Here is a 26,293-nt window from a genome sequence, read left to right as displayed (position 1 = left end):
CATCATGCACCAATGGACTATGCTGGTTGGCATGGGAAGAAATTGGTTAATCGTATGTATTGTATGCAGCATTTAGAAGGTAGCTGCTCTTATTACAGTTGAACTCCATTAGTGTCAGCGTCTCTTTTCCTTAGAGACTGGTAAAGGAAGTGTCGAATGGTGTAGAGGGTATTGAGGAAGAAGAATCTACCTTCCTCAGAGGAGCCTTCACTTCCATATCCTGCCCTTTGTCTTTCTCATCGCTTTTGTTTTCATCTATACAAATGTGTGTTTAATTCTTAAAGTTGTCAAACTCACTGTAAGGTTCATAATCCTTTGCCTCCTCTGGTGGTCCACTGGTTCCTGGTAAGAGTTCCCCATCTCCTCTTTCTGGTTCTTCTCTACGCCTTTTATTATGATCTGCTTCTTGCTCTAGATCGCGCCTTTACCTTTTTTTTTAAAATATATATTTCACTATTAAGAGTTTTGCCATCAGAATTCTTTTGTCGTCAAGTCTATTTGTTATGGCTCTGAATAACTGTGACTTAATTATTTCAGGTTCACTTTTTTGGGCATCAAATTGACCTTTACAGGAAACTCTTAGGTTAAGTGGATGCCCACTGATTCCAACTCCTTGGCATCAGTTCCTTGATCTTCCTCCTGTGCCTCTTTCGTTTCCTCACCAACATCCCAGATAAAAAAGGAAACTTACTATGCCTGCACACTGGCATATAGTGCCAGCCCTGCTTGTCCTATACTTGTAAAGTCCTCATATTCTTCAGAATTAACCTCTTTTGGTTTTCAATATTTATTTCAAGGCATCACTGTTCGGCATCTTTACTTTGCTCTTGACTCATGTTCGAATACCATGCTTGAAATAGTCTTGCTCTTCTCCTCAATAGAATCTTTAAACAATGTGGAATGTGTAAATTCTTGAAAGTATGAATTTTCATAATGTACACACAATGTAGATCAAACATAATTACAATAGGCTGTTTAATTTTAAGTAATACCGTTAACTTCATTTTTATTATTTCTGTAGATTTTACCTGATGATTTTGTTGTAAACAAACACCTGAAGAAGTTTGTGCTTCGAAAGAAATAGAGTAAAATAATGTTTCCAGAATAAAATAATTGTTGAATCATGGATATGTGTACGTTACCTTCCTTGCGGAAAACATTCTCTTAGGAAATTTTTGGGAAAATGCTATGTTCCATAAACTTTAGAAAGAAATATCCAAACATCACATAGAGTAACCATAATCAAATACATATGAACAATTCTTTAGGGTATATACTCAAGTGCACTGTCCGGTGGAATAAACTTAATTCCACCTACTACATGGGCTTACAGGAAAATATCAATTTCCCAGCCTGTTTCCCTGAGAGCTATGAAGGGAATTTATAACGGATGCAGGGCTTACTGTACATGGATGGCACATAAGGCTTTGGCCGTAGAAGTCTTAGCATTTGCACATTTATATTATGAAGCAATGTTCAAAAGTGGATCTTTACCTTTTGACTGATTGTTTGATATAAAACTGCCAAGTAGATTATTGTAATGCAGCATTAGCAGTATTGAAAAGGCAAACTGTGAACTGCTTCTGGGATTTGTGAGGTATTGAAGGAAGAATGGACAATTGTATCCCATAAGATTATAACTCTATACTGAATATATTTGTGTGATAGCAGAATATATTAATTAAACTTAATATAGTAGAAAACTTCGGTATTTAGATCTGCAAATTAAGAATTTCTATGATAAAATATTGATGGTCAAACAAATGACATGGATTTTAGGCTGCCATTTGCACAAAAGGTAGTTGCAAAAGTTAAATTTAAGGCAGCCGTTTGAAGAGGAAGTGAAGTTAAAAATTAGCTAGCCGGGAGGTTATATTTGGTACAAAGTATAAAAGCTGACAGACACTACTGCCATGACTGCACCGTGACTCAAATTGGGTTTCAAGCTCTGGAATTAACTGCTGAGTCAATTTCTTTTATGTTTTTATTGTGCTGATGCATCCATGCTGGTATTTCATTGAGCTCATTAATTCATTCATGCAGGTATTTCATAGTGCTCACTGATGGTGCGCTTGTCAATGTGCAGGGATGCAAGGAAAATACGATTACAGAGTTCTAGGAGACAGATATTAGACATCTGATCTAGTGGTATGGGAGTAGCATTTTGGAAAAGTGATCAGGAGCAATGCCTTGCAAGGCCTTATGTGCAAGGCAGAGAGATTTGAAATAGATCCTTCTGCATGAACGTAAGCCAGTGGAGGAACATCAGAGCAGGTGCGATGTGAGAAGCTCATTTTTATGCAGAAAATCAATTGGGGAGCACATTTTTACACTCTCCGGATCTTATTAGTTGATTTGGCAAGAACATCGTAATGGATTCCACAGAAACAATAGGTGTGAGAAGATGCCAATTCAAGGACTAGAAGACTACGGTCTGTTGACAGCAGCAGAAGGATACCACAGACACAAAGAAGATGGTGAAACATGCTTTTTCAAATTTTTTGTGAGATGAATGGCTGTTCAGATGCAAACAAAAACACTGGGTAAAGAACTGAATTATTCACTGTGGAAAATGAATCAAACAGGATTGGGGTAGGAATCTGTGGCCTACTAGTAAGATTGTATTTTGTTTCATAGAGGCCACTGACAATTGTTTATCCATTCATCTTTGCACTGGTAAGAGGGAGTCAAAGATAGCTTGTCTGTTTTCCCAATCCTTCAGTATCTTGGCTTGGGTATAGGGTTTGTTTGGGTACAGGTGGTAGCCAATGTTGCAAATACAGAGGAGAATTGTGAGATTGCCACGTAGACGCTGGAGAGATTGAAAATCGAGAAGAATCCTGAGACACCTTTTGTGATATTGTAGAAGAGAACTATTTTCACTTAGAATAACTATTACTGCAGAGTGTCGATATCATGGTCTACTGCAATAAATGCGACAGAATAGTCAATCCAATTAATTCACACTCCTGGTTCTGGTCTAGTGTAGTTACTATCTCATCTCCAAAGTTCTTTAAGAAGGATGTGGTTCCTCTGCAAACCCTGAAATCTGACTGGGAAGCACTAAGGAGGTTGATGGGTTTTAAGCAGGTAGGAACCTGAGAATTGACCACTGTTGCAAGGATCTTCTCAAGGGAAGGTAGGCTAGTGACTTGCGTGTAGTATGCCAGTCATTTTGCCTTAACTCATCCCTAGCTTAATCATCTGGGATTAATGTATCGCCATAAATGCTTCACACAGTTTTCTCCCTCCCCTCCCCAAAGTAAACGCTCTCAAACATTTTGCCTCACCACCAGGAAGTACTGAGAACTACTCTTGCCAACCACACTAATTTCCTATGCCTTCCCCCTACATACATTTTGTGGAATGTTTTATGTACCTGCCCTGTGTATTTGAATACAAGAAACTCTAGTTGCTCATTGTCCCACTGTACTATAAAATAATTTAAATAAGATAATAATTAAATAGTCTGAACATTTCAGCATTGCAAATATACGATATTGTGAGGCCTAAGACTAGTGAATATCCTGGTACCTTCCTCCTCAGTGACTGGAAACAAACTTGCTTGATGATTCAGATGAAACATTAATCACTAGAGATCTGTTACAGAGTGATGGCAAGAGTGAGGTTAAACTGTAGTGTGGTAATTGTGATAGTGGAGAAAGAGGTCAATCTAGTTGTCACAACGGTGCGGAAACTATCACTTGAGGTGCTGCAGAGGAATCTAAATCATTTCTAGGATTAGAAAAATAACCAAATAGTACTGAAGGATTGGCTATTCCAGTCACTGGCAATTTTTTTATTTAAATGGATAGGGCGTTGCTGCTCAATGTCTTTCAGAGAAGAAGAATCTTTGCACACTCAAACTGGAAATGTAACTTTACTTAATTCCAGAAAGAGGTATCTTGAACAAAGGTGACCTGATAAGAATCTTTATACTTTTTTTTATTTATTTTTTTAGTTTTATTAAACCATAACACAGTACAATACTCTTTATACACAGGCTTTCAGGATTAACACATTAGCAAAGAAAGTGAACCAAACCTTTAAAAAAAAGCACCATTATTTTTATTCTGTGAACAATTAAAATCCAACCTATGATGTGAACATGAATAGACTAGGCAAAGACATCTGCTGGCAAGTTTTCAAATTTTTATATAGGCAAGTGCCACAGGGGCATCATAGAACTGCCACTTTAAGTGCCTTAAGCATACAATACATATGTTAGTTTGTCAACTAGGGCAAACTAAAAGGATTAAGTGACTTTAGAAAATCTGCATTAGACACAACAGAGCAGGTCTGGCCTACAAATGTTTAATGGATCGATCGAGAACTACCTGGAATTACTGGCTCATCATTGCGGTTAATAATGAAGTCGAAAGGGAAATAATCACTTCTCATTCTCACGGGTTAGACCATCAAACTCCATGTAAAAACAATAATGGAGATTAAGGGGAAGTATGTGGACTAAGTACAAATATTAGTATTTACTACCAAATGCGATGGGCTCCAAATGGAAGGGTCACTTCACTGTGTAATCATCACAGCTTCAGACAATAATTTGCAAACTATGGATTTAAAGATGAAACAGCTGTTTCTTGATAAATAGATTTGTCAAAGGAATAACGAATCCAACTTAATTCTGGATGTTTGTTACTGCTGTACCATTTAAAATGAGAACCAAACAAACCTTTTAAAGTCAAAGTTAAATGATTAAGTTTGTCCTGTACAGTGCCCCTTTCAACAGGTACTGTTGTGGGAGTATATAAACGAGGAAACCAGCATGTGTGTGGAGTTTTTCTAATTAGGGACCAGAGAATTCAATGAAATTACTTAAAATGTTTTATGGTGCAAGCTAAATATCAGATTACATCATCCTTAAGAATACCAATTTCCCTTAAGCGTTTTCACGGTTGAGAACAGCTGAAACCCTGGGATACATTATCCTTTACGTTACCAGAAGCTTTATGTTTATAAGGCAAAATCAGATTAGTAAACAGTTTTCGCATAAACCGCAAGGCTCGACAAAAGTATGAATAAACAGGCTAATCCTATTTAGAAATGTAACCTACAAAGAGGAAGAACTGGCTCGATATTTTACAAAATGTAGAGGAAAATGCACAAACAAAGCAGATTCTCATCAACAATACTCACTGTGTACCTAGATTATGTTTATGTATCAAAAGACAACATTCTGTTAAACTAAATATGCTTACCTTGGCCAAGGACCACAAAATCTTTCTTGAATTCCGTTAATGTCACATGCAAAGTTGGATACTCAATTATGGTCTTATTTTTCAGGTTTTCAAGTAGGCTTTTTCCGGAATCCAGTTCATAATATCTTCATTATATTTGTGGGAAAAACACATGTTTAGGTCACAAATAATTGCATTTCAGTTTTTTTTTTTTAAAGTAAACAGGGTATTTTTGAAAATGGTAAGAAATTGCAGGAAAAAATAGGGCATCGTCCAGACGTACTTTTGCTAACCATTTCCTGACACTCATGTGTAACCACATCCATCTGCTGCACGTTTCAGAACTCGCATACACATTTCTTGTATAGAAATGTTTGAAAAATGTGATGAATGTCCGAGAGTACAAGATTAGAATAAAACAGTTTCATCTATTACTGAAAACAGAAACAATGAAGTCAATGAATTAGAAATGATTTTATGTTAGTTAATCCAGGTTTTTCCTGGTGTCACAGGTCAGAGGCATTTTGTTTGTACTACAAACAGGATAACAGACATCAAGGACTATGTGCAAGGCTCGAGTAATAAAACGGGCCTGACCCTTCATTAGGCACCTGGAGTTCTCATTTCTTATATGAGTAGATTTTATTTCGGCCTGGGAGAAGTTTTAATTACTCCAGAAAAATCAAAGTAACATTAGTAATTTAGCATTTTTGTTATGCCACAAAATTACCGAAAATTACACAACTATGCCCATTCACAAAATTATGAGTAATTTGGAACAAACATTCTACAGCAGGCACACAGGAACAGAAAACTTAGCGACCGCAAGGGGCTATTGCTGTTCGTGTTCTGTTGCATATAGCGCTATTTCCATAGCACAAGCTGCAACTTCGGGTCCATTCTGGACTTGAGGGTGCATTTTAGGCTAAAGAAATAGCACCAAATACTGGGATCTGCTGCTCGCATAATCTTGCTACAGATTTGCGTAATTACGGTACAGAAAATTACGCGAGTAACCCCCACTCAGCCACAGGAGAAATAGAAACAAGACACCTAAAAGTCTAAGCGGGGAAGCAGCACCCCGATGATAACAGAAAATGTTAACCAACACTAACAGTGTGTAAATGGCGTTTCTTTCCTTCATTTGTCCGCTCAGAGGAGCTGAGAGGTTTATGAATGCTGCAAGAGTATTTTACTATTCTAACTCCAGTTCTAGGATATTTGGATAAAGGGCAAATTTCACCAAAATAATCCAGGAGGTGTCCTTTTTAGGTCTCGCCTAGCTATTGCGTTTACGCAATCGCAATGCGAGACTCTAGTAAGAGGGGCATTTCAAAGTGCTCCCAAAAGTGGATTGCATGGCGAGCACGCGCACAATCACGTGCATCGTGCCGCCATGCAATCCGTTTGGGGAAGCACTTCAGCCCACTGGCACCCTCTGCATCATACTTCAAAGGGTCCGCTCCCCCGCCTGGAATGCGCTCACCCGCCAAGCGCGCGCGCCATGCTCCGCCGCGTCTCGCCGTGACAAATTTGCTTTCACTTTGGCGCGGCGGGCGCTCGCTCGCGTCCGGAGCACTTTAGAAGCCTGGCTTGTTCTAAACAGCATCAGATTGTGGTAAGGTTTGCTTTAAATGTGGTTTATTTTCCTCACGGTGAGAACTTGGACAACCATCCTGAATTACTTGGGAACATACGAACATAGCAGCAATAACCCTGGTGATCGTTAGCATCATGATGAACCGTCACTGCTGGTCTGCAATGCTCATTTCCCACGGTCCAGTCCATGCTTTCATGACATTGCCATGGAGAGTTTCTGGAGCGTACACTGCAGGGACACGGATCAATCACGATGATAAAGATCACTTCTGCTCTGGTGCTATAAGGCTTAAATAACCCAGCCTTACAACTTGGTTTGTGTGCTGCAAAGTAATGTGCCTCAGGCATCAGGCGACCTGGACAGCGGTTGGTCGGATTTAAATGGCACAATCTTTGTCAAAATTGTAAACTAGTGGTAGGTTTCCGATACACAGAAGGAGCTTAGCTAAGGGCTCACTCTTGTTTTTTTTCACTAATACTCCTATCCACATAGTTGCAGCTATGCGCTGCACTTACTGCTGAATTTTATAGCTGTAGTTAGGCAATTTATTAAAAACGATGTGCCTTGGTATGATCAGCACATCGTTTATGTGAATATTCTGTTGGAAACAGGAGCACTGTGATACTGGCTGGCTTCTCTTATTGTACGGCCCATGTACATGGAAGGTGTAGCTTAACGTCTATTGCGACCGACTCGGACGCTGGGGAAACAGGCTTGAGTCTGGCGGGAGGCCAGGCATCCTGGCATGAAGGACATGTGTGAGATCACTTTTACTTATAAAACTATATTTGCAGAAGGTATATTCTGGCATTGTTTTACTATTCGGAAACACTTCCGGAGTGATAAAAGTAAAAAGGAAAACTTGCAAGTGACTATGCTACGTTTCCGGTGCCAATGTGAAAATATTCCGACCCTTCCTGGAGTCACAGTGTAAGAAATTGACTTCCGGTCGGACAGGGGGCGAAAGAAGACAGAAAGTGAAGTGCTCCTTATTCTAGGAGGGTTTTATTAAGCTATGTTTTAAGTTATTGTTTTTATTTACTTTAACTTTTAAAATATGAAGTGTCCCATTCACCCAACAGCCATGACAATGCACGCTTTCTTCCCGTTGTAGTATGTTACTTGTTGTTTAATGTAAAGTGATCTGAAAAACCTCAGGTATAGAGTTCGCTATATAAAACTATATAAATAAGTAAACATTAAAAGAATACAAGATTACAATAGAAATTTTACATCGAAATTGTCAGATAACTTTTTTTTTTGTCGCATAGCAGCTTATCTGCTGTACATCCGATTGACAATAGCTATATTCAGATCTGCACTGGTGCCCGGTGCAATGCCAGTAGCAGGGCTGTGTTTTCTGTTTTTTTGCTCGGGAAATTGGATAATAACTGGGTTATAGTTTACTATACTACCTCTAGACGAACCACAGGAGGCCATCATTGCAACCTGTAGCATTAGATATTAGCGCCTGTATCAAAGCCACTGCAAAATGAGGCGTCAATGAGAGATTTAACCCAGAGGTCTCTCTGCGATGTGTCAATTTGGGTGCCCTGAATTTAAACAGGCATTTTGCAATAGGTCTCGCATTTACGTGAGTTTTAGCTATTGGCATTGTAAATGACAATTACTTTCATTTATGTTTAGTTATTAAAATGGAAATAAAAGGCATTGTCATTTACAATGCCAATACCTTAAACTCGGGTAAATGCGAGACCTATTGCATTGCAAATGCTTGTGCTTATAGCCTCATTGAACTGTCCTGATTTATTCGCAGTCACCCTGTGGCATGGACGTGGAGCCACCACGGTGGCTACCATGCTCCACATTGCCCCGAGATGGGATCCTGATGGCGCGTTAGACTGGGCTTTAAGTGGGATGAAAAAACTGGGGGGTCTCTAAAAGGGGCGTGGCTAGTGTATTTAAGGGTGTGGCTTTAAAACACATAAGCTAAAAAAGTGTGTTTAGCATAGTGTGCCACGCGACTTGAATTTTGCTGTTTCTGTCATTGCATCCATATGTACAATACAACAAGTAACATCATACCTACAACAAGTCAGGACTATTGGCTTTGTCAATAGTTGTTTGTTGCATAAGATATATAAGCAGCAACAATGGCGTGCATACTCATGGGTGATGGCCCTTCCTACCACCAACATGCTGTGGCCTGGCTTTATACTGTCTGATGAGTGAGGATCAGTCCTCCAAAACACCTTGCTATGTGATTGCCTTCATTCTATCTCCTAGGTGATGTTTCTTTCTCCTAACACCATGCTGTAGCATAGACTCGATGCTGTTTGGGGATGGGGGATTTTCCTAGCACCATGCAGTTGCATTGGTTGATGCTGCTTGATGGGGGCGGAGGTGCTCCCAACACCATGCTGTGTGATTGCCTTAGTGCTATCCCATGGGTGATGTTCCTTCCTCCTAACACTAGGTTGCAGCATAGACTTTATGCTGTGTGGTGGTGGGTGATGGTCGATTCTGCTAGCACCATGCAGTAGCATTGGTTGATGCTGTTTGAAGGTGGTGTCGGACTCCTAAAACCATGCTGTGTGATTGCCTTAATGCTATCCCATGGGTGATGTTTCTTTCTCCTAACACCGTGCTGTAGCATAGACTCGATGCTGTCTGGTGGGTGATGATCGATTCTCCTAGCACTGTGCAATGGCATTGGTTCATGCTGTTTGAAGGTGGTGTGGGACTCCTAAAACCATGCTGTGTGATTGCCTTAGTGCGTTCCCACGGGTGATGTTCCTTCCTCCTAACACCATGCTGTACCATAGACTTGAAGCTGTCTGGTGGTCGATTCTCCTGGCACCATTGGCTTGATGAAGTCTGATGGGTGGTGTGGGGCTCCAAACACCATGCTTTTGATTATGTTTGCTGGTAGATGATGGTTGGTGGGATATAAATACTCAGCAGTCTTCGTAATCTTAGACAGCAAAGGGTTGATTAAGAGTTTGGTGGACAAGAAACTCTGCCATAAACGTGGTTGAGTACCCATCCATCAAGTCCTTGGCTCGCGCTCTATTATGAGCCTGACAAAGCATAATATTTCTAATTGCAGTCCCCTCAGTGGCTCGGCCGTTAGAAAGCTTACTCCGACAGAGTAGGGCCCTATTTAAGGAGATGGTCTGATGTGTTTTTTCTGTCAGTCACTATCAGGAAAAGCCTGTCTGAACCAGACTGAACCAAAAAGAACACCCCCTCCTCCACACCTTGAGAGAACAAGCATTGGCATAGCCAATAGGTCTCGCATTTGGGACCTTATAAGTATTTAGTTATGCAGCACAATATCCTCGGTGGAACAGCATTAACTGTTGCATGGCTAAACAGTTATAAGGTCCCAAAGGCGAGACCTATTGGCTATGCCAATGCTTGTTAATCATGCTTACGGTAAAATTGAAAATTCCCAGTATAAAGAAAAAATTGGGAAGTTGAAAAGTGGCAACTTTACATTGCTAAAGTGTTCCCCTGAGGTTGCCAGTGAAAGCAAAAAAATAGAAAATGCCACCGAATATAAACAATATGGATGCATAAGGGTGCAGGCACAGCACTATGCACGAGATATGAATCGCCGCCACGGTTTCCTCTTTTGAGAAGGCAGGTCTCTCGCCAATGCCGCATCCCTAACCCTCGCCATCTGCTAGACCACACAGGAGGCTTGATTCACATAACTCACATCCAGAGATGCCTGACCTCTCCCCGAATAAGCAGCATCACATACATAGAGACTGACCTCCTTCCAAGGTGCAACAGCAGTCTGGCATATCACCCACCAGGTGGGGAATAATGCTCTATGAACAACTGCAACAATCGGCCTGGTGCCGGGGAGTGTTTGACTTTCAAAGGGCCCAAAATGTTCCTGTGACACAAGGTCACACTTATTCTCCAGGAACACCAAGGAGATGCTGGGAGCCCTTGTCCTGGTGATAGTTCACAGAGTGCAAGCATACACAGACTTGTTACTACCCAAACAAAAGAAGCAGTAGTTATGCTGGGCAGCTTCTATGAACAGCTGGTGACAGACAACAGGTGGATTAAAACAGAAAAACACTGCTGCATAAGCAACCTGGATTGTAAAGAGAGCAACACAGAAAGAAGAACAGCAAAAATCCTTACGTGCAAATAGAGCTGGTGTAATCAACTGCTCACCAGGAGAAAGATTCTGTTTCACATGCTGGGAGGAAAAATGGAAAATAGTGACCATGGAATTTAATACCTCAGGATCTGGCACAGTCGAGGGGGAGCATTAGTTACCTGCATAAGCAAATGCTATAGGTTTCCATGAAGAAAATAGGCTACGAGTCCAGAGCTCATTTAGCACTGAAAGGAGCTACGTGCCCCCAGCCCATGAGGACTGTCCCTACACATATGGCCAGTAAAGCCCATAACTCAAGATTTTTTACTCCTGCGAGGTCTGCAAAACCAGTAGGCACTTATTTTGATTAAGCAAAATGAGGTAGGATCATGCAATCCTCATTTCCCTTGCCCTAAATGTACCCAGTTGTTTTTCTGAGCAGAACAATAATGCAATTACATTCTATGTTTGAGGACATTACTGTTCGACATAAGCAGGCCCTGGATGGATATTTTAGGACGAGAAAAAAACCTGCACAAAGACTGTAGAGATATGCCGGCACTCCATTATCAGTACAAACTATTCTCAAGTATCCATGGGGTAACCTACGCCTCTAACAAAGAACAATGAAATGCATCTGGACACGCACAATAACTGAACAAAAGATGGAGGGATAAAGACTGGAAGATCTCTGCCCCATCATCAGCCTTACCTTTGAAGCTATACATAAAAGTCCAAATCAAAAAGGTTTTCTTTCCACCACCACAACAAGCCGACAAGAGCCTTGCATGGGTGGAGCTAAAGGACTGCGATCTATTACATTAACCCCTTCAGTGCCCGCCCCTTTCCCCGCCCTGTGCCGGCGCTTTCATTAGCGGGCGGGGTTTATGACGAGCTGGTCTCGTCATGGGCACAGCGCAACCGCGGCCCATGACGAGACCAGCTCGTCATAGGCATTGAAGAGGTTAAATGGGAGCTAGGCCAACCAAATCTGCATTTAAGAATCCAAATTCCTCAGGTGATTAAAAATATAAAAGTGTACATAAGCACTGAGTAACGGTTAGAAAAACAGACTTTTAAGAAGACTCGTAGCCTTTACACACAAAAACAAAACAAGAATATACATCTATAACACATAGGAGTCATCAATCCTTGTGTAAAGCCAGCCTCAAATTTCTATATTACAGTCGGATTGCAATGTCTCTGGATCACCCGTAAGAATGAAATGTTGCAATTTATCAACGGAAATAAGGTATAAACAGTGGAGTCATGACGTCATAAGGCCTGCTGCCAGCAGCCAAGGCAAAAGGCAGGTCACACAGCATAATGACTTGCAATTAAAACAAGTAAAAAAGGTACAGGTATTTATAGCAACATGTTTATTTGCACACTATATCCAATTCTAGGAAAAATATGCTGTTACTACGTATTCTGAGCAGCAGCATTTTAGTCTGACATTAAACTGATAGAAATATATTTTTGCAATAAATTACTTGCTGCTTTTTGTTGCGTTTGATTTTGCGCTATACATTGTGCTTTTATTCATGTTTGCAACCATGCTATCTCTTTCATATGGTAAAGCATGACACCTAAGATTAAAGCAGCCGGTGGAAGGGTAATAATGCGATCATGTATTATAAGGAATAAATAACATCTGCTGTACGTCAAAAGGATATTACACGCCATCTCGGAGTTCCAGGATCTCATATAGTAACTCGTCCTTCGGCTTCGTGGTCACAAAACACCTTGTGACTTGCAATTTCCTTATAATGTGCCCGGGGGCTACCTTATTCCATACATTATGTTCTTAAATGTTCACTTGAAGGACACTTTTTTTTTTTATATATTCGGTTTATTGCAAGTTTATATCATCTTCAATTGTCTGCACCAGATTTCTATGGCTTTTTAAGATAATGCGCTTAACCAAGGTGATGGGGGAGGGGGACAAGACTGCATAGTTTAAAAATACTTTGGGCGGGCTGGGACAGCTGGTTCGTGAGAGCAAAACCACAACACCAGTGGATACCCTGAGGAGCTAAGCTAATCAATAGCTGAAACTACATTGCTATGCTGCACTGCATTGTTTCAATTACAGTACTTAAGTGATTAGAAAACATTTTTTGCTCCAATTGGTATTAATAATTATCCTGTCTACAATACCTATTTTTTTAAGTAGAAATTACATTTCTAAGCTTGTATTGAAATAATAGATGTTTTAATATTAAATGTTCTCGATAATGACTTCAACCTGACACTGTTAACACGTTTTTACCAGGGAGGCTAAACAAATCAAAAGCAAGCATCTTTTCTGTAGATTATCAACATCAAAAATTGAGTTGGCTGCGCACAGGGGCGACTTTTGAGAGTAAAACACGATTATCTCCATTAAAGGTCAAAAGCTTTGTGCAAACATTCAAAAACACATGCAAGTACAAGAATCAAAGTATTCACATTTATTTTCCATGCTTAAAAAGATTTAATGTACCAACTGAAGTAGAATTTTGAAAAGCAGAAATGGGGATAGTACTGTTGAGTGAAGTGCAAAAGGCAATAAGTTCTGGTTTAAAGTATGAACTCCATAGTGTTTTCTACAATAGAGGAACACATTTCACATTCATTAGCTATTAAATAACTGAATTACTGAGTGGCCCAGCCTTCTCTGCATCCGATATTATCAAGGCCATTCTTAGATTGGGGTATGGGCGATAAAACATGAATACCACCGAGAAAATAATAAAAACAGCAGGGGTTAAAAAAAACAAAAGACATAAGTACATGAGGGAGAATGGTTGAAAACGCAATAAAAAACAATATGGGTCGCAGTCCGCCTCTATTTACAAGGCCATGCTGCTCATTACACCGCTCTAGCCCAAAAGAAAGAAAAGCAGAGCCGCCAAAGAAAATAAAATACACACATATCAACATTAGGCAGGGAAATCACAACACTACAAACACTGGCACAAACCATGCAATGGTGATTGCTGTGTAGTGAAATATCCGAGACGCTGTTTTTAGTGTGATAACTAAAGCCTACAGCACATCTGAGAGACAAACAATAGGAGGGGCGAGCAGAAAGGATGGAGAGGGCTATATTTGTAAAGTAGTTCTTAGTGCAGTTCAAAGCAAGGACTGTAGTACAGAAGGATACATCCAAACAGCCAATAGCTGAAAGAGACAGCCAAGGGTTAAAAGTGGATCCAAAGCCTGTCTATTTGACAACTGTGCTGTCAAGACCAATAAAGATCTAGGGAAACAAGCATTGGCATAGCCAACAGGTCTTGCTTTTGGGACCTTATTAAGTATTTAATTATGCAGCACAATATCCTTGGTGCAACAACATCAACTGTTGCGTGGCTAAACACTTATAAGGTCCCAAAGGCGAGGCCTATTGGCTATGCCAATGCTTATTGTGATTGCAATCACAACAGTCCTGGGCCTCTAGTTGAAGATTCGTTTTATGTAGGCCCACTGATATATCTAGCATGATGTAGATGATACCTCGGATAATCACCAAAAGCTTTATCTTAACGTTTTCAATGCTGCTGTTTATTATTTCTTCTTCACAATTACTTTTGTCCCCCATTCAACCCCAATTCAGTCTATGTCTGATGGTGGCTGAAGCAACTAAAGGCCCACTGGCTCCACCAACAGATGAAAGTCCAAAACTTAGCACCTTGGGTAAGTTATGTCTTTTTGGTCGAGTACTATTGTTTTTAAATGAAAAGCTATTGGTTTGAAATAAAACCTTAGTTTGGGCATTGTGATTTTAATGCATATTGTACTGTAACCAAATGACTGTCTCTTACTGCACTCCAACCACCTTCTGTAATCTTGGTCTTGTCCTTCAACAACCACTATCAAACGTTGAACCAGGAGGCTCAGGGTGTGTACAACCTCGGGCCCCAGGAGGCGCCAGTGAAGTCCAGAGCCATGGCAGGAACTCTTATGATTTCATGGCTAGGATCTTGCAGGGTCTCAGGGGGAAGTACTTTAAAGGCACCGTAGTAAGAAGTGGAGGGTTGTCGGCATGGCAGAGATCGCTTGGGTGCTATGGTTGGGACCTTCCCGGGTGTCACAGGAGGTTTCTTGTAGGGTGTCATGGCTAGATTCATGGCTATGACCATGCAAATTGTAATGGTAGGGACCTCCTACAGTGTTGCTGCTGTTAACAGATAGCAGCGCCCTTGCAAGGTGTCATTGCTATGATTGTTTAGGACTGCGGGCGACCACTGTGTTACAGCAAGACCTTTGTGAGGCACCATGGTAGAGACCTCGAGTCGCTATGGGTCACTGCAGGGACCACATGATAACTATGGCTGGGACCTCACAATCTGTCATGGATGGTAGCGCGCAGGCCCACGACTAGCTTCCGCACTGGGTGTCACAGCAGATCTCGCAGTGTGGCGCGTCTCTGTTAGCACCTCGCCGGGTGTCTTGGCAGGGAGATCATGAGCGCTCAGGCTGTGACGCTGTAGAGCATTGTTGCTGCAAGCAACCGCCACACAGTGTAACAGTGGGGACCGCGTAGGAGATCATGGTAGAGATTTCACGGAGGGTCACAGCAGAGCCCTCGTCTTCGCTAGGACCTTGCAAGCTGCCATGACAAGGACCCTGCAGGCCCAGCTCCCGCACAGGCTCGCAGTGTGGTGTTTCTGGTAGCACCACGCGGGGCATCAGAGCTGTGATGCAGCAGTGTGTTGTGAATGCCAGCGACCACGTGTGGAAGGGGGGGCTCACAGCAGAGGTCGTTAAGGTTGTTAATGGCAGAGACACGCAACGATGCCACAATAGCGACTTGCAGGTGTCACGGATGCCAGGGACCCCTAGCGGGCAGCACTGCCCTGTTTCCCCAATGCAGGCGCCGAGCTCAATGAAGCAATTACTGCTCAATGACAACAATCTGTCCTCGTTAGCTGCATCCTCTGCGGGCCCCGCAGGCGGTGGTAATACCTCACTGCCAGGAGGGGAGGGCAAGAGCGAGCGGGGGCGGCGGAGGAGAGAGCGTGGAGGAGGTGAGGGAAGGGGAAAAGGAGGGGAGGGAGAAAGCAAAGGGGAGGCGGGGAATAGGGAAGAGGGTGAAGGTTCGCGAGCTGTGGCACGGCGAGGAGGGATGCTGAGAGGGCAATGAGAGAAGTGAAAGAATGGGGGCAGAGAGAGAGATAATGAGGACAGCGCGAAAACAGGGAGGAAATATAAGGACAAAAAGAGAGTGAGGGAGGAGAGTAACGGGGTGTGAGGGGAGAGTGAGGACTGGAAGGGGGGGAGAGAAGAGAATGAGGACAAGGAGAGATTGGGTGCTGAAAACAATAAAGAAGCCTGAAAGCAAGATGAAGAGAGTGGGAGTAAGGTGCTAGATAATGCATGGAGAATCAGATATTGGTGGGAGGGGGGAGACGGGGTGAGGATTATTATGCAAAGCAATGGGGAGAGTGAAAAAAAAATAAGCATTGGCGGCGCGGCCGTGAAAGTGACGCGGCCGCGAATGTGAAAGTGATCGCGAGCGATGCACTTAATGACCATGACGGAGGAAAGCCAGATGGCGGCTGGGCGTGTAACCGCAAGCTTGAGGCCAGCAAAAGCGTGTGGTAACACTTTGAAAACCCACTTACTAAATGTCTCGCAGTCAGCGCATGCGCAGGCTCAGGCGAGACCTAAAAAGGGCAGCTCTTGCGGTGCAATTTTCATTGAAAGAGGGAAAGTGCCATTTGACCAAGTATTAGTGCGTGACTTGTCAACCTGCTGATCTTTGATGAAGACGCTAATAATCTTATTAGTGCTTTTTCTCCAAACCAACATCCTTATTTGTTTGACATCATTAAGCAGCTCTTCAACACCCCTCTGCCTGATTCTCACTTTTTCCCTTTCATGGTCACCTTTTTCACTCCTAAAAGAAACCTCTCACAATCTGCTGAGGCGTCTGGCAATCCCACTTCATCAACTGCAGTCACTATTTCCAATCTTTCTCCCAGTTCAACAACTGTATCTGGATACCATTCTTAAAGTTACCGTCCTTAGTAGAGAAAAATTGGTTGTCTTTACCAGTCCTGTGTCACTAACAATCACCAACAACAGGCAATCTAGAAAGTTTTTATGTTTCATGTTGTCTGCTTAGGAAGAGGTAACATATTGCTACTGTGCATCATTCAACAGATGCTCCCTTAAGACTTGCAAGTCCTGGTTTCTTCTTTTCCCCCCAAATGTCTTCCCTACTCGATCAGAAGGTCTATGTGTTTTTCATCAGTCTGTATCTCGCGGCATTGAGCCATCTTTCTCTATCTCCCTATGAAATCATTCCTGAAAGAAAACGGCTGTTAACAGTGCATGCTCTAACTCCATAAAATGTCCAGCTTATGCATACATGCTAACATTTCAGATTAGGAAAGTGGAAGGTTTTAAAAAAGTATTGAGGGAATGTCTTTTCCCCCATTGACTTCTATTGAAGCAGAGGCAATTTCAGGCAGGAGACCGCTAAAATAGAGCCATTTTTGGCTTAAAAAATAGGGAGCCTCCCACATCAATCGGGTCTGGTTGGCATGTATGGTCACTTTCTAGCTCGCAATGTTCCCAAGTCCGAACAGAGGATTTCTTTGAAAACAAGCATTGGCAAAACCAATGTTTCAGCTATGTGAGAGATATTGGCTGTGCCAATGTCTTTTAGCCATGTTGTACAGCCAAGTAGAGTAGAGAAGAGTGGCATGGCATAGAGTGGTGTGGTGTGAATTGTTGGGGAGTGAAGCAAAGTGGAGTGGACTAGAGTTGCGTAGAGTGCAGTAATATAGAGCGGAGTAGAGTGACATACAGTGGAGTGGCATAGATTAGAGTGGAATGGCCCAGAGTGGAGTACAGGGGACTGGCATAGAGTGGAGTGGCATGGCGTACAGTGGAGTAGATTGGCAAAGAGCGTAGTAGTATAGAGTAGCTTGGAGTGGTGAACAGTGGAGGGGCATAGAGTAGAGTGACACGGTGTGCAGTGGGTTAAAACTGTTTGGAGTGGAGTAGAGAAGGGTGTCACGGAGTGGCGTACAGTGGAGTGCAGTTGCGTAGAGTTAAGTGGTGTAGAGTAGGGTGGCACTGAGTGTAGTTTCATAGAATGAAGTGGTGTAGAGTAGAGTGGCGTGGAGTGACATGGATTGGGGTACAGTGACACAGAGTAGAGTGGAAGAGTGTAGTGGCATAGAGTACAGCAGCACAGAGTAGAGTGACAGAGTCCAGTGGAATGCAGTGGTACAGAGTAGAGTGCAGTTGTGTACAGTGGTGCTGAGCAGAGTGGTGCAGAATAGAGTGGAGTAGAGTGCAGTGGTGCAGAGTAAAGAAAAGTGGCGTAGAGTGCAGTTCCGCATAGTAGAGTGGCATTGAGTGCACTTGCATAGAGTGCCCTGGCGTAGAGTGGTGAAGAGCAGAGTGGTGTAGAATGCAATGGAGCAGAATGCAGTAGTGTAAAGTGAAGTGGTACAGAGTAGAGTGGCATAGAGAGGCACAGAGTAGAGTGGCATAGAGAGGCACACAGTAGAGTGGGGTAGAATGCAGTGGCAGAGTTGAGTGGTGCAGATTAGAGTGGCGTATAGAAGAGTGGTCTAGTGTAGTGTGGTGTAGAGGAGAGAAGAGTTCAGTAGCACAGAGCAGAGTGCCATAGGGAGCAGCTGTGCAGAGTGCAGTGGAGTAGAGTGGCGTGGCATAGAGTGGCGTGGCGTAGAGTGGAGTGGCGTAGAGTGGAGTGGCGTAGAGTGGAGTGGCGTAGAGTGGAGTGGCGTAGAGTGGAGTGGCGTAGAGTGGAGTGGAGTAGGGTGCAGTGGCCTAGAGTAGAGGGGTGCAGAGTAGAGTGCAGTGGTGTACAGTGCAGTAGTGGGGTGGAATGAAACAAAGCAAAGTATTTTGGTGCAGAGTGCAGTGGTGTAGAGTGGCGTGGAGAGGAGGGGAATAGACTGCAGTGGTGCCGAGTGGAGTGGCACAAAGTATAAGAGAGTGCCGTGGGACGGTGCAGAGTAGAGTGGTGCAGAGTACAGTGGTGTACAGTAGAGTGGGGTAAAGTAAGCAAGGTATGGGGAGAGGATGCAGGTTGATATGAGTTGATAACCGCCCATGCATGCTTGCATTTGGCTAGGTGTGCTCTGTCTGAATGATAGGACCAGAGACAAACCCGTAAATACTCAGTTTAAATGCAGATTGACTCGGATTTAAGTCCCAAAGTTCGTCTGCAGTTAAACCCTGCTTACAGTCCTTTAAGAATTGGCAGTGCAATCCACTAGGCGCGCTGGTGCTGATGTTGGTCCATAAAAGGGCCTCTAAAGAACCAGCTCTGCCCCACCGACAACTTGTGGCACAGATTAAGAATGGCTCCCGACGCCCACACCTTGTTGGTCAAGAAGGCAAAGTTCCAGCCTGATCTAAGCAGCAGATAAAAACTTCAGCAACAGCAAAACACATTTATAAATCCTAATGATGAGCTTGTTCAGTAAACTTCTGTTCTTGCCCAAAAGGATTTCGGTACTGTAAGTTAATGTAGAAGAGACCTTTGCTCACATGACATCCAGCAGGGGGAAAGGCTTGGCCCTAAAAAATGATTTTGAAGTGGAAGGGCCACGGCCTTAACTGTGGGTTCTTTCCGGTGCCTTGTGAAGGGACCCTTGACGTCGTTGTGTAACCCTAGATACTTATGATTGATCCGCCACAATCTTTTTTCTATTGTATGTCCAGCCGTCCCCCTCGCACCTTTTGATACCAAATGTGACTACCTTTGTCTTCTACAGATTAACCTCCAAGTTATTGTGTAGGCGTGCAACTGATTAAGCAGGCAGTGCAAACCTACGCTTGTGAGGCTGAACAGAGGAAGGTCGTAAGCATACAGGAGGATGGCAATTGACTGAATCAAGAGATTGTGGAAGATCCACAATAAACAGATTAAAAAGTAAGGGGGCTAGCACACATCCCTGTTTGACGACCTGTGATGTTGGGATTTTCCTGGACAAAGCAGAGCCATTCCCTAGCTTGCTTCGGATCAAGGTGTTGGTGTGCAACTGAATTATAGGGCCCAAGATATTTGAGGGGATTCCTTACTGTTTAAGTTTGGCCCAGAGCGCCCCTCTTGGTACACATACAAATGCTGCCTTGAAGTCCACAAAACAGCAAAGTAGCAGTGAGCATGAGGAATTTGCATTGTCCCTCAGAATTGATAAAGCTGACTGAATATTTAGTGCACCAAACTTAGCTGTGATACTGATATGCGCTACTTAAGTACAAGGCACTTGCGCATTGCTACCCGATACCCCATATTCAGCTACATTGACTTTAAGCTTAATGTCCATAAACACTACGGTTTGAACACAATACTTTGACTAATGGCACTATGACAGGGCTGCCATGTATGCCAGTGAGAGACTTTGGGGATGTATGAACATGTGTGTGTATGAATTAGATATATGTGCATGGGTGAATGAGATCCTGTTTCGTATGTACATGTGGCACAGGACATACCTTTCATCACATGTGGCATCGTTACACGTGTAGCACAAACATACAACAATTTTGCTTAAACAGGGAGAAGTTCAAAGAACAGAAAAATGTTCAACAAAAATGTTCATAATATGGAACATTTTCTGCACTTTAAATTTCTCCCACTTATAAAACTGGCTGTATTTTTTCAGTTATGACTATGGCACCATGTCTCCCTACCACTGAAAGCAAGATTCTTGCTGGTGTAAACGTGACACTTTGAAATGGGAGAAAATTAAACTAAAGAGTTATCCTTATGTTTACTTCCATAAAGCTCATCATTTACATATTCTCTCATTTCAAAGTGTTGCATGTACAAATAGCAGGCATCTTGCACTCAGTGGCCTGTAGACAAGTTGCCATATTTATAACATAAAAACACAACCATTCCTTTAAATGGGTGGAATTTAAAGTGAAGAAACATGCTTCATAAAATATGAAGACATAATTGGCTTAATTGAAGGTTGAGTGAAACATTGACTCAATGTTTCATAGAATTATCTCTTCACTTTAAATTTCTCTCATTTAAAATATATACTGTATTTGTCAGTTTTAAATAAGGCACAGGGTCTACTGGCCACTGGGTGCAAGAGGCCTGCTGTTTCTAAACATGACTCTTTAAGTGAAAGAAAATGAAAATGAAGTGTTAACTTAATAATCATGGTAACTCTTCATTTTATTATTATGCCATTTAAAAGCATCCAGAAGCATCATTTTGTTCACACCCAATATTGAGTTAACAAGGACATCTATTTTAAACTTAAATAACCCAGTGCTTCAGTTCTTTCACCTCTGTGCCCTGGGTCATAAACCTGACTCCACTACTGCTCATTATCAGGCCCTGCTATCTGCAGCTGGAAGATAATAATCTAAAATAAACCGTCTTCCCTTAACTTTAAAATCAAAATGTGACTGTGCTCATTTATAATTGTGAGATATATATATAATATATATATATATATATATATTCACTGAAAAAAACATAGGTTTCAGGGGCGTTATAGTTAGCTGGACATTTCGGTCGGACAAAACCGTAGAAATTCCCCCGTTATAGTCAGTTCAGCTAACTATAACTCGCGTCCCCGCAATGCACTGCTGATGACGTCACATATTACATCACTCATGACATGGTCAGTGACATCACTGATGACATCACTGATGACATCTGAAATGACATCACTGATGACATCACTGATGACGTCATCCATGTGATAAATTAGTGCATCTTCTCACACCCTTTGATATACTCAATCAAAATTTCAGACGTCCATTCTCAAAACCAAAGATACTCTAATACCAATAACTACACACACATCCACTCACTCACCTGTACAGTCACCCATACTTACAGTCACTCAGTACAGGACTATCATATGCATTTAAACACCTACATAGACACACACACACCACCAATCATCCATAGAGGTACTCTCACACCTAGTCAGTCATGCAAATACTTAATCACACTCCCATTTACTCACCCATGCAGTTATACACACACAAGTTCACTTACTCATAAAAATAGTACCACATTCATACGCTCTTATACAATCACTGATACAAGCACACACTCATCCACACAGCCACTCTCACAATCACACTCACATATACCCACTTATATACTCTTACACACATATATACTGCCTTTCACATATGTAGTTACTCACACATGTACCACTGAGATATACATTCAATCACTAACACACCCATACATACACTCAACCAACCATACAGTCCATGACAGATGCACTCTTAAAACCATGCACCCATAGAATCACCCACTTACACATGTATGCACAGTCACACACACCCCACCCACACAAACACTCAGGCACCCATACAGATACACAGAAAACCAATCAACCTATAGACACTCATATAGCTATTCACAAAATCATGCAGCCGCTTATACACCAACAGACACAGACAGACAGATACAGACATTCACACAGTTTAGTCACTAGTCTGCAGTAAGATACATTTAATGACTCACTATTAGAGTCAGTCACGCACCTACTAAATCATCCATTCACACACTTATACACCCACTCATTATTCCATAGGTTTTTCCCTATACATATATATTAAACATATTTAAAATTTACAGAAACACACACTCACGGGGTGACGTCATCAGTGATGTCATCAGTGATGTCATATCAGTGATGTCACTGAACATGTAATGAGTGATGTAATATGTGACGTCATCAGCAGTGCATTGCGGGGGCGCGAGTTATAGTTAGCTGAACTAATTATAACGGGGGAATTTCTAGGGTTTTGTACGAGGGAAATGTCCAGCTAACTATAACGCCCCTGAAACCTATGTTTTTTTCAGTGAATTTCTAAGGTTTTTAAATGCCAATTCCTAACTATAACGCCCCTGAAACCTTTGGTTTTTTCAGTGAATTTCAAAGTTTTTTTAAATGCTAATTCCTAACTATATCAGGCCTGAAACCTATGTTTTTTTCAGTGAATTTCAAAGGTTTTGTAAATGACAATTTTTAATGTATTAATTGTTATACTGATTTTTTTGATACTGATTTACTACATTTTTAAAACTATTTTTGGATATTTTTTTTATTACATTATAATTACATTATACATTACAATACAAAATATACTTTCTCAGAATGAATTACTTTAGTTTAAATACTTGGCAAATAGGCAACAGACTTTTAAGTACAGTAGTTACAGTTGTTGCAATGGCCAACCCAATTTCAAACACAAAGCAACATTGAGCTCAATGTGAATTTCTAGTTAAATGCAATTAGTTACTTTATGGATTACTTTTCTAACCACAGGACTGTATCCTAGATTCAGTCCCTGGACATCTCCTGTAAACAGTTGAGTAAAAGCGTTTTGGTTACGGTAGTTATTTTTAAGGAATATCATTGTATTTTAAAAGTTGACACAGAAATGTTTTCCTATAGAATCACCAATGTTATTCTATGGCAGAAAATTCACTTAGCAGGTAAGTAGTGTTATTGTTACTTTTTCTTACTCAGTGGTGGACCCTGGATCCAGCACTGGCCAACCTCCTGTAAACAGTTGAAAGAATGTGGTTAAGTCATACAGACGATTTTTTAGGAATATTTTTTTTTGTGAAAATAGACACTTGGAAACTTTTCTGCTGAAAACCACACAATGGATTCCTATGGAAGGAAATACAAGTTACTGGTAAGTACGCTTAGAATTACTTTTCAGAGTCAGTGCTGGGCTAAAAGATGCAGCCCAGGGTTCTCTCCTGATAACAGGTGAGTAAATCGGAATTTGTAGTTCGGCTGATTTTAGAGGAATATTTTTAGTTTGTGAAAATAGACACTTAGAAACTTTTCTGCTGAAAACCACACAATGGATTCCTATGGACGGAAATACAAGTTACTGGTAAATACGCTTAGATTTACTTTTCAGGGTCAGTGCTGGGCTAAAAGATGCAGCACTCGGTTCTCTCCTGATAACAGGTGAGTAAATTGGAATTCGTGGTTCGGCTGATTTTAGAGGTATATTTGTACATTTCAAAAATGGACACTTCGAAAATTTTCTGGGGAAAACCACACAATGGATTCCTATGGAAGGAAATACCAGTTACTGGTAAGTACACTTAGAATAACTTTTCAGGGTCAGTGCTGGGCTAAAAGATGCAGACCAGGGTTCTCTCCTGATTACAGGTGAGTAAATCGGAATTCGTAGTTCGGCTGATTTTAGAGGAATATTTGTACAATGGTGAAGGAAGGGGGCGGTGCCTGAGGTGATATGTGAGCAAACACGCCCTGTGGCGCATTTTAAGAAGGGGACTTAATTCCTCTTCAATCCTGAGGTCCCCTGGGGGCCAACTAGCCCACCAGGTACCTCCAGTATGCGCCAGGGAGCTGCGTTGCAGAGAGGTGTTCAGGGGCCACACCCCTTTTTACAACACTCTGCAACGCAGCTCCGTGGCGCTTAGTGGAGGTACCTGGTGGGCTAGTTGTCCCCTAGGGGACCTCTGGATTGAAGAGGAATGAATTCCCCGACTTAAAACGTGCCACAGGGCGTGTTTGCACAGTATCACCTCAGGCCCCGCCCCCTACCTTCACCACTGTGCAAACATTCCCCGTGGCGCATTTTAAGTTGGGAGATTAAGTCCCCTTAAATCCTGAGGTCCCCTGGCGGCCAACTAGCCCACCAGGTACCTCCAGTAAGTGCCACGGAGCTGCGTTGCAGAGAGGTGTAAAAAGGGGCATGGCCTCATTACACCTCTCTGCAACGCAGCCCCCTGGTGCAAACTGGAGGTTCCTGGTGGGCTAGTTGGCCCCCAGGGACCCCCAGTATTGAAGGGGAATTCGATCCCCCTCTGCAAACGGGGACTGTGTAGCTCTCCTTTTTCTTATTTTTTGGCCCTGGGGACCCCATCCCCCAGGGCCTGCCCCCAATTTTGTTTGTTGTTTAAACTGTGGAGGGGGCCGCGTGGCCCCCCTCCCGAGGCCTTAATTAGCCCTTTTTTGTATTTTTTTTTTTTAATTTGGAAGGGGGCTGCCTTGTCGCCCTCCTGTGGCCTCTTTTGGCCCCGGGGACCCCATCCCTCAGGGCCGTTTCTTTTTGGGGTTTTTTTGGAGAGGGGGGCCGTGTGGCCCCGGGAACCCCATCCCCGGGGCCTGGCCTCCGTTGGGGACCGTGGGGGGGGTCTCAATCCCCTCAAGGTCCCAGCTGGCTCCACGCTTCCTGCGGGCGCCGGCATTGCTTTTCCACATGGGGAGCAGCTAACATGCTGAACATGCTGCTCCCCATGTGGAAAAGCAATCTGCTTTGCAATTTGGAAGAGAGAGCAGGTTTCCCTGCTCTCTCTTCCAAATAGCAAAGCAGTTTGCAATCGCAGGGTGGGAGCCGCGAGGCTCAGGCCCTGCCATTACAAACAGCAGTGTCCCGGGGGTGAGCACCCCGGGACACTGCAGGAGCCGGCCCTGGGGGGTGGCGGTCCCCAGGGCCATGACAAGGCTCCAGGAGGGGGACCGCGCGACCCCCCTCCCACATGTTCAAGTTGCCCCGGGGCTGGTGGTCCCCGGGGCTGGGGGGGCCTGAGAGCCCCCCACATCAAATTGTTTTAAGCCCCGGGGTGGTGGTCCCCGGGGCTTTGGGGGCCTGTATCGGACCCCCTACTTTAAATATGTAGTGCCCTGGGGAGGTGGTGGTCCCCGGGTCGTGTGGGGGGGCTCGAGCCCCCCCACACAGGTTTTGTTTAAAAAGTTTTTAAAAAAACAAGTACCGGGGGGTGGCGGTCCCCGGGGCTGGGGGGCCCCTCTGGGCCCCCCATGACTATGAAAAATTGCCCTCTGGACTTGGCCCGCCCCGGGAGCTAATTGTAAACGAAGCGCAGGAGCCCGCGCTTCGTGTTTTTTTTCCTCAGCGGGATGCGCATCCCGTGATTTTTTTATTTTTTTGGGGCCTTGGGGGTCCTTGTGGGACCCCCTGAGCAGGCCTAGGGGGTCAGGGTGTTTCTTGTGCCTTGGTTCTACCGAGGCACAAGATGGCTGCCAACACTTCCTGATCTGGAGTGTTGACAGCCAATTAGCATTCAGCTTGTGCACGGCAGGGTGCGCGCTGGGTGCGGGAGGGTGCGTGGATCCTACTCGGCCATAGATATCACTAACTTTCAACTCTAATTTTCTCAGGAACTACTGAACGGATTTACACCATTTAAGCAAAAGGCACGAGTCTGAACTGAGGACTACCTCTTTGCCAAATTTGGTGTAATTCCGTTCAGCAATTCGGGCTGTAGCTGCGACAACAGGTCCTATGGGAAATTGCATGGGGAAAACGTGTTTTGGGACCCCCCCTCTTTTCTCAGCCCCCGCTTGACGAATCACCGCGAAACTTTCAGGGTCGGAGCGGAGCTGGCCAAAAGTTTGGAAAATTTCGCGAAGATTCGTCAATCAGCGCCAGACTTATTGG

At 43.1% G+C, this 26,293-nt stretch overlaps 1 protein-coding gene across 2 annotated transcripts in view; it reads right to left on the bottom strand.

Moving 5' to 3' along the window:
* Positions 1 to 26,293, bottom strand: part of ZNHIT6 (zinc finger HIT-type containing 6) — a 225,385-nt gene that overhangs the window by 25,242 nt on the left and 173,850 nt on the right. For both annotated transcript variants that reach the window (XM_085602069.1, XM_085602070.1), the window contains one exon: positions 5,217 to 5,341. In XM_085602069.1, the coding sequence (XP_085458195.1) occupies positions 5,217 to 5,341 (125 nt within the window). The remainder of the gene's footprint in view (positions 1 to 5,216; positions 5,342 to 26,293) is intronic.

The sequence above is a fragment of the Triturus cristatus genome, chromosome 4_2 (assembly GCF_964204655.1).
Source record: "Triturus cristatus chromosome 4_2, aTriCri1.1, whole genome shotgun sequence".
In the NCBI taxonomy this organism is placed as follows: Eukaryota; Metazoa; Chordata; class Amphibia; order Caudata; family Salamandridae; genus Triturus; species Triturus cristatus.
This window is presented reverse-complemented; position numbering and strand designations above follow the sequence as displayed.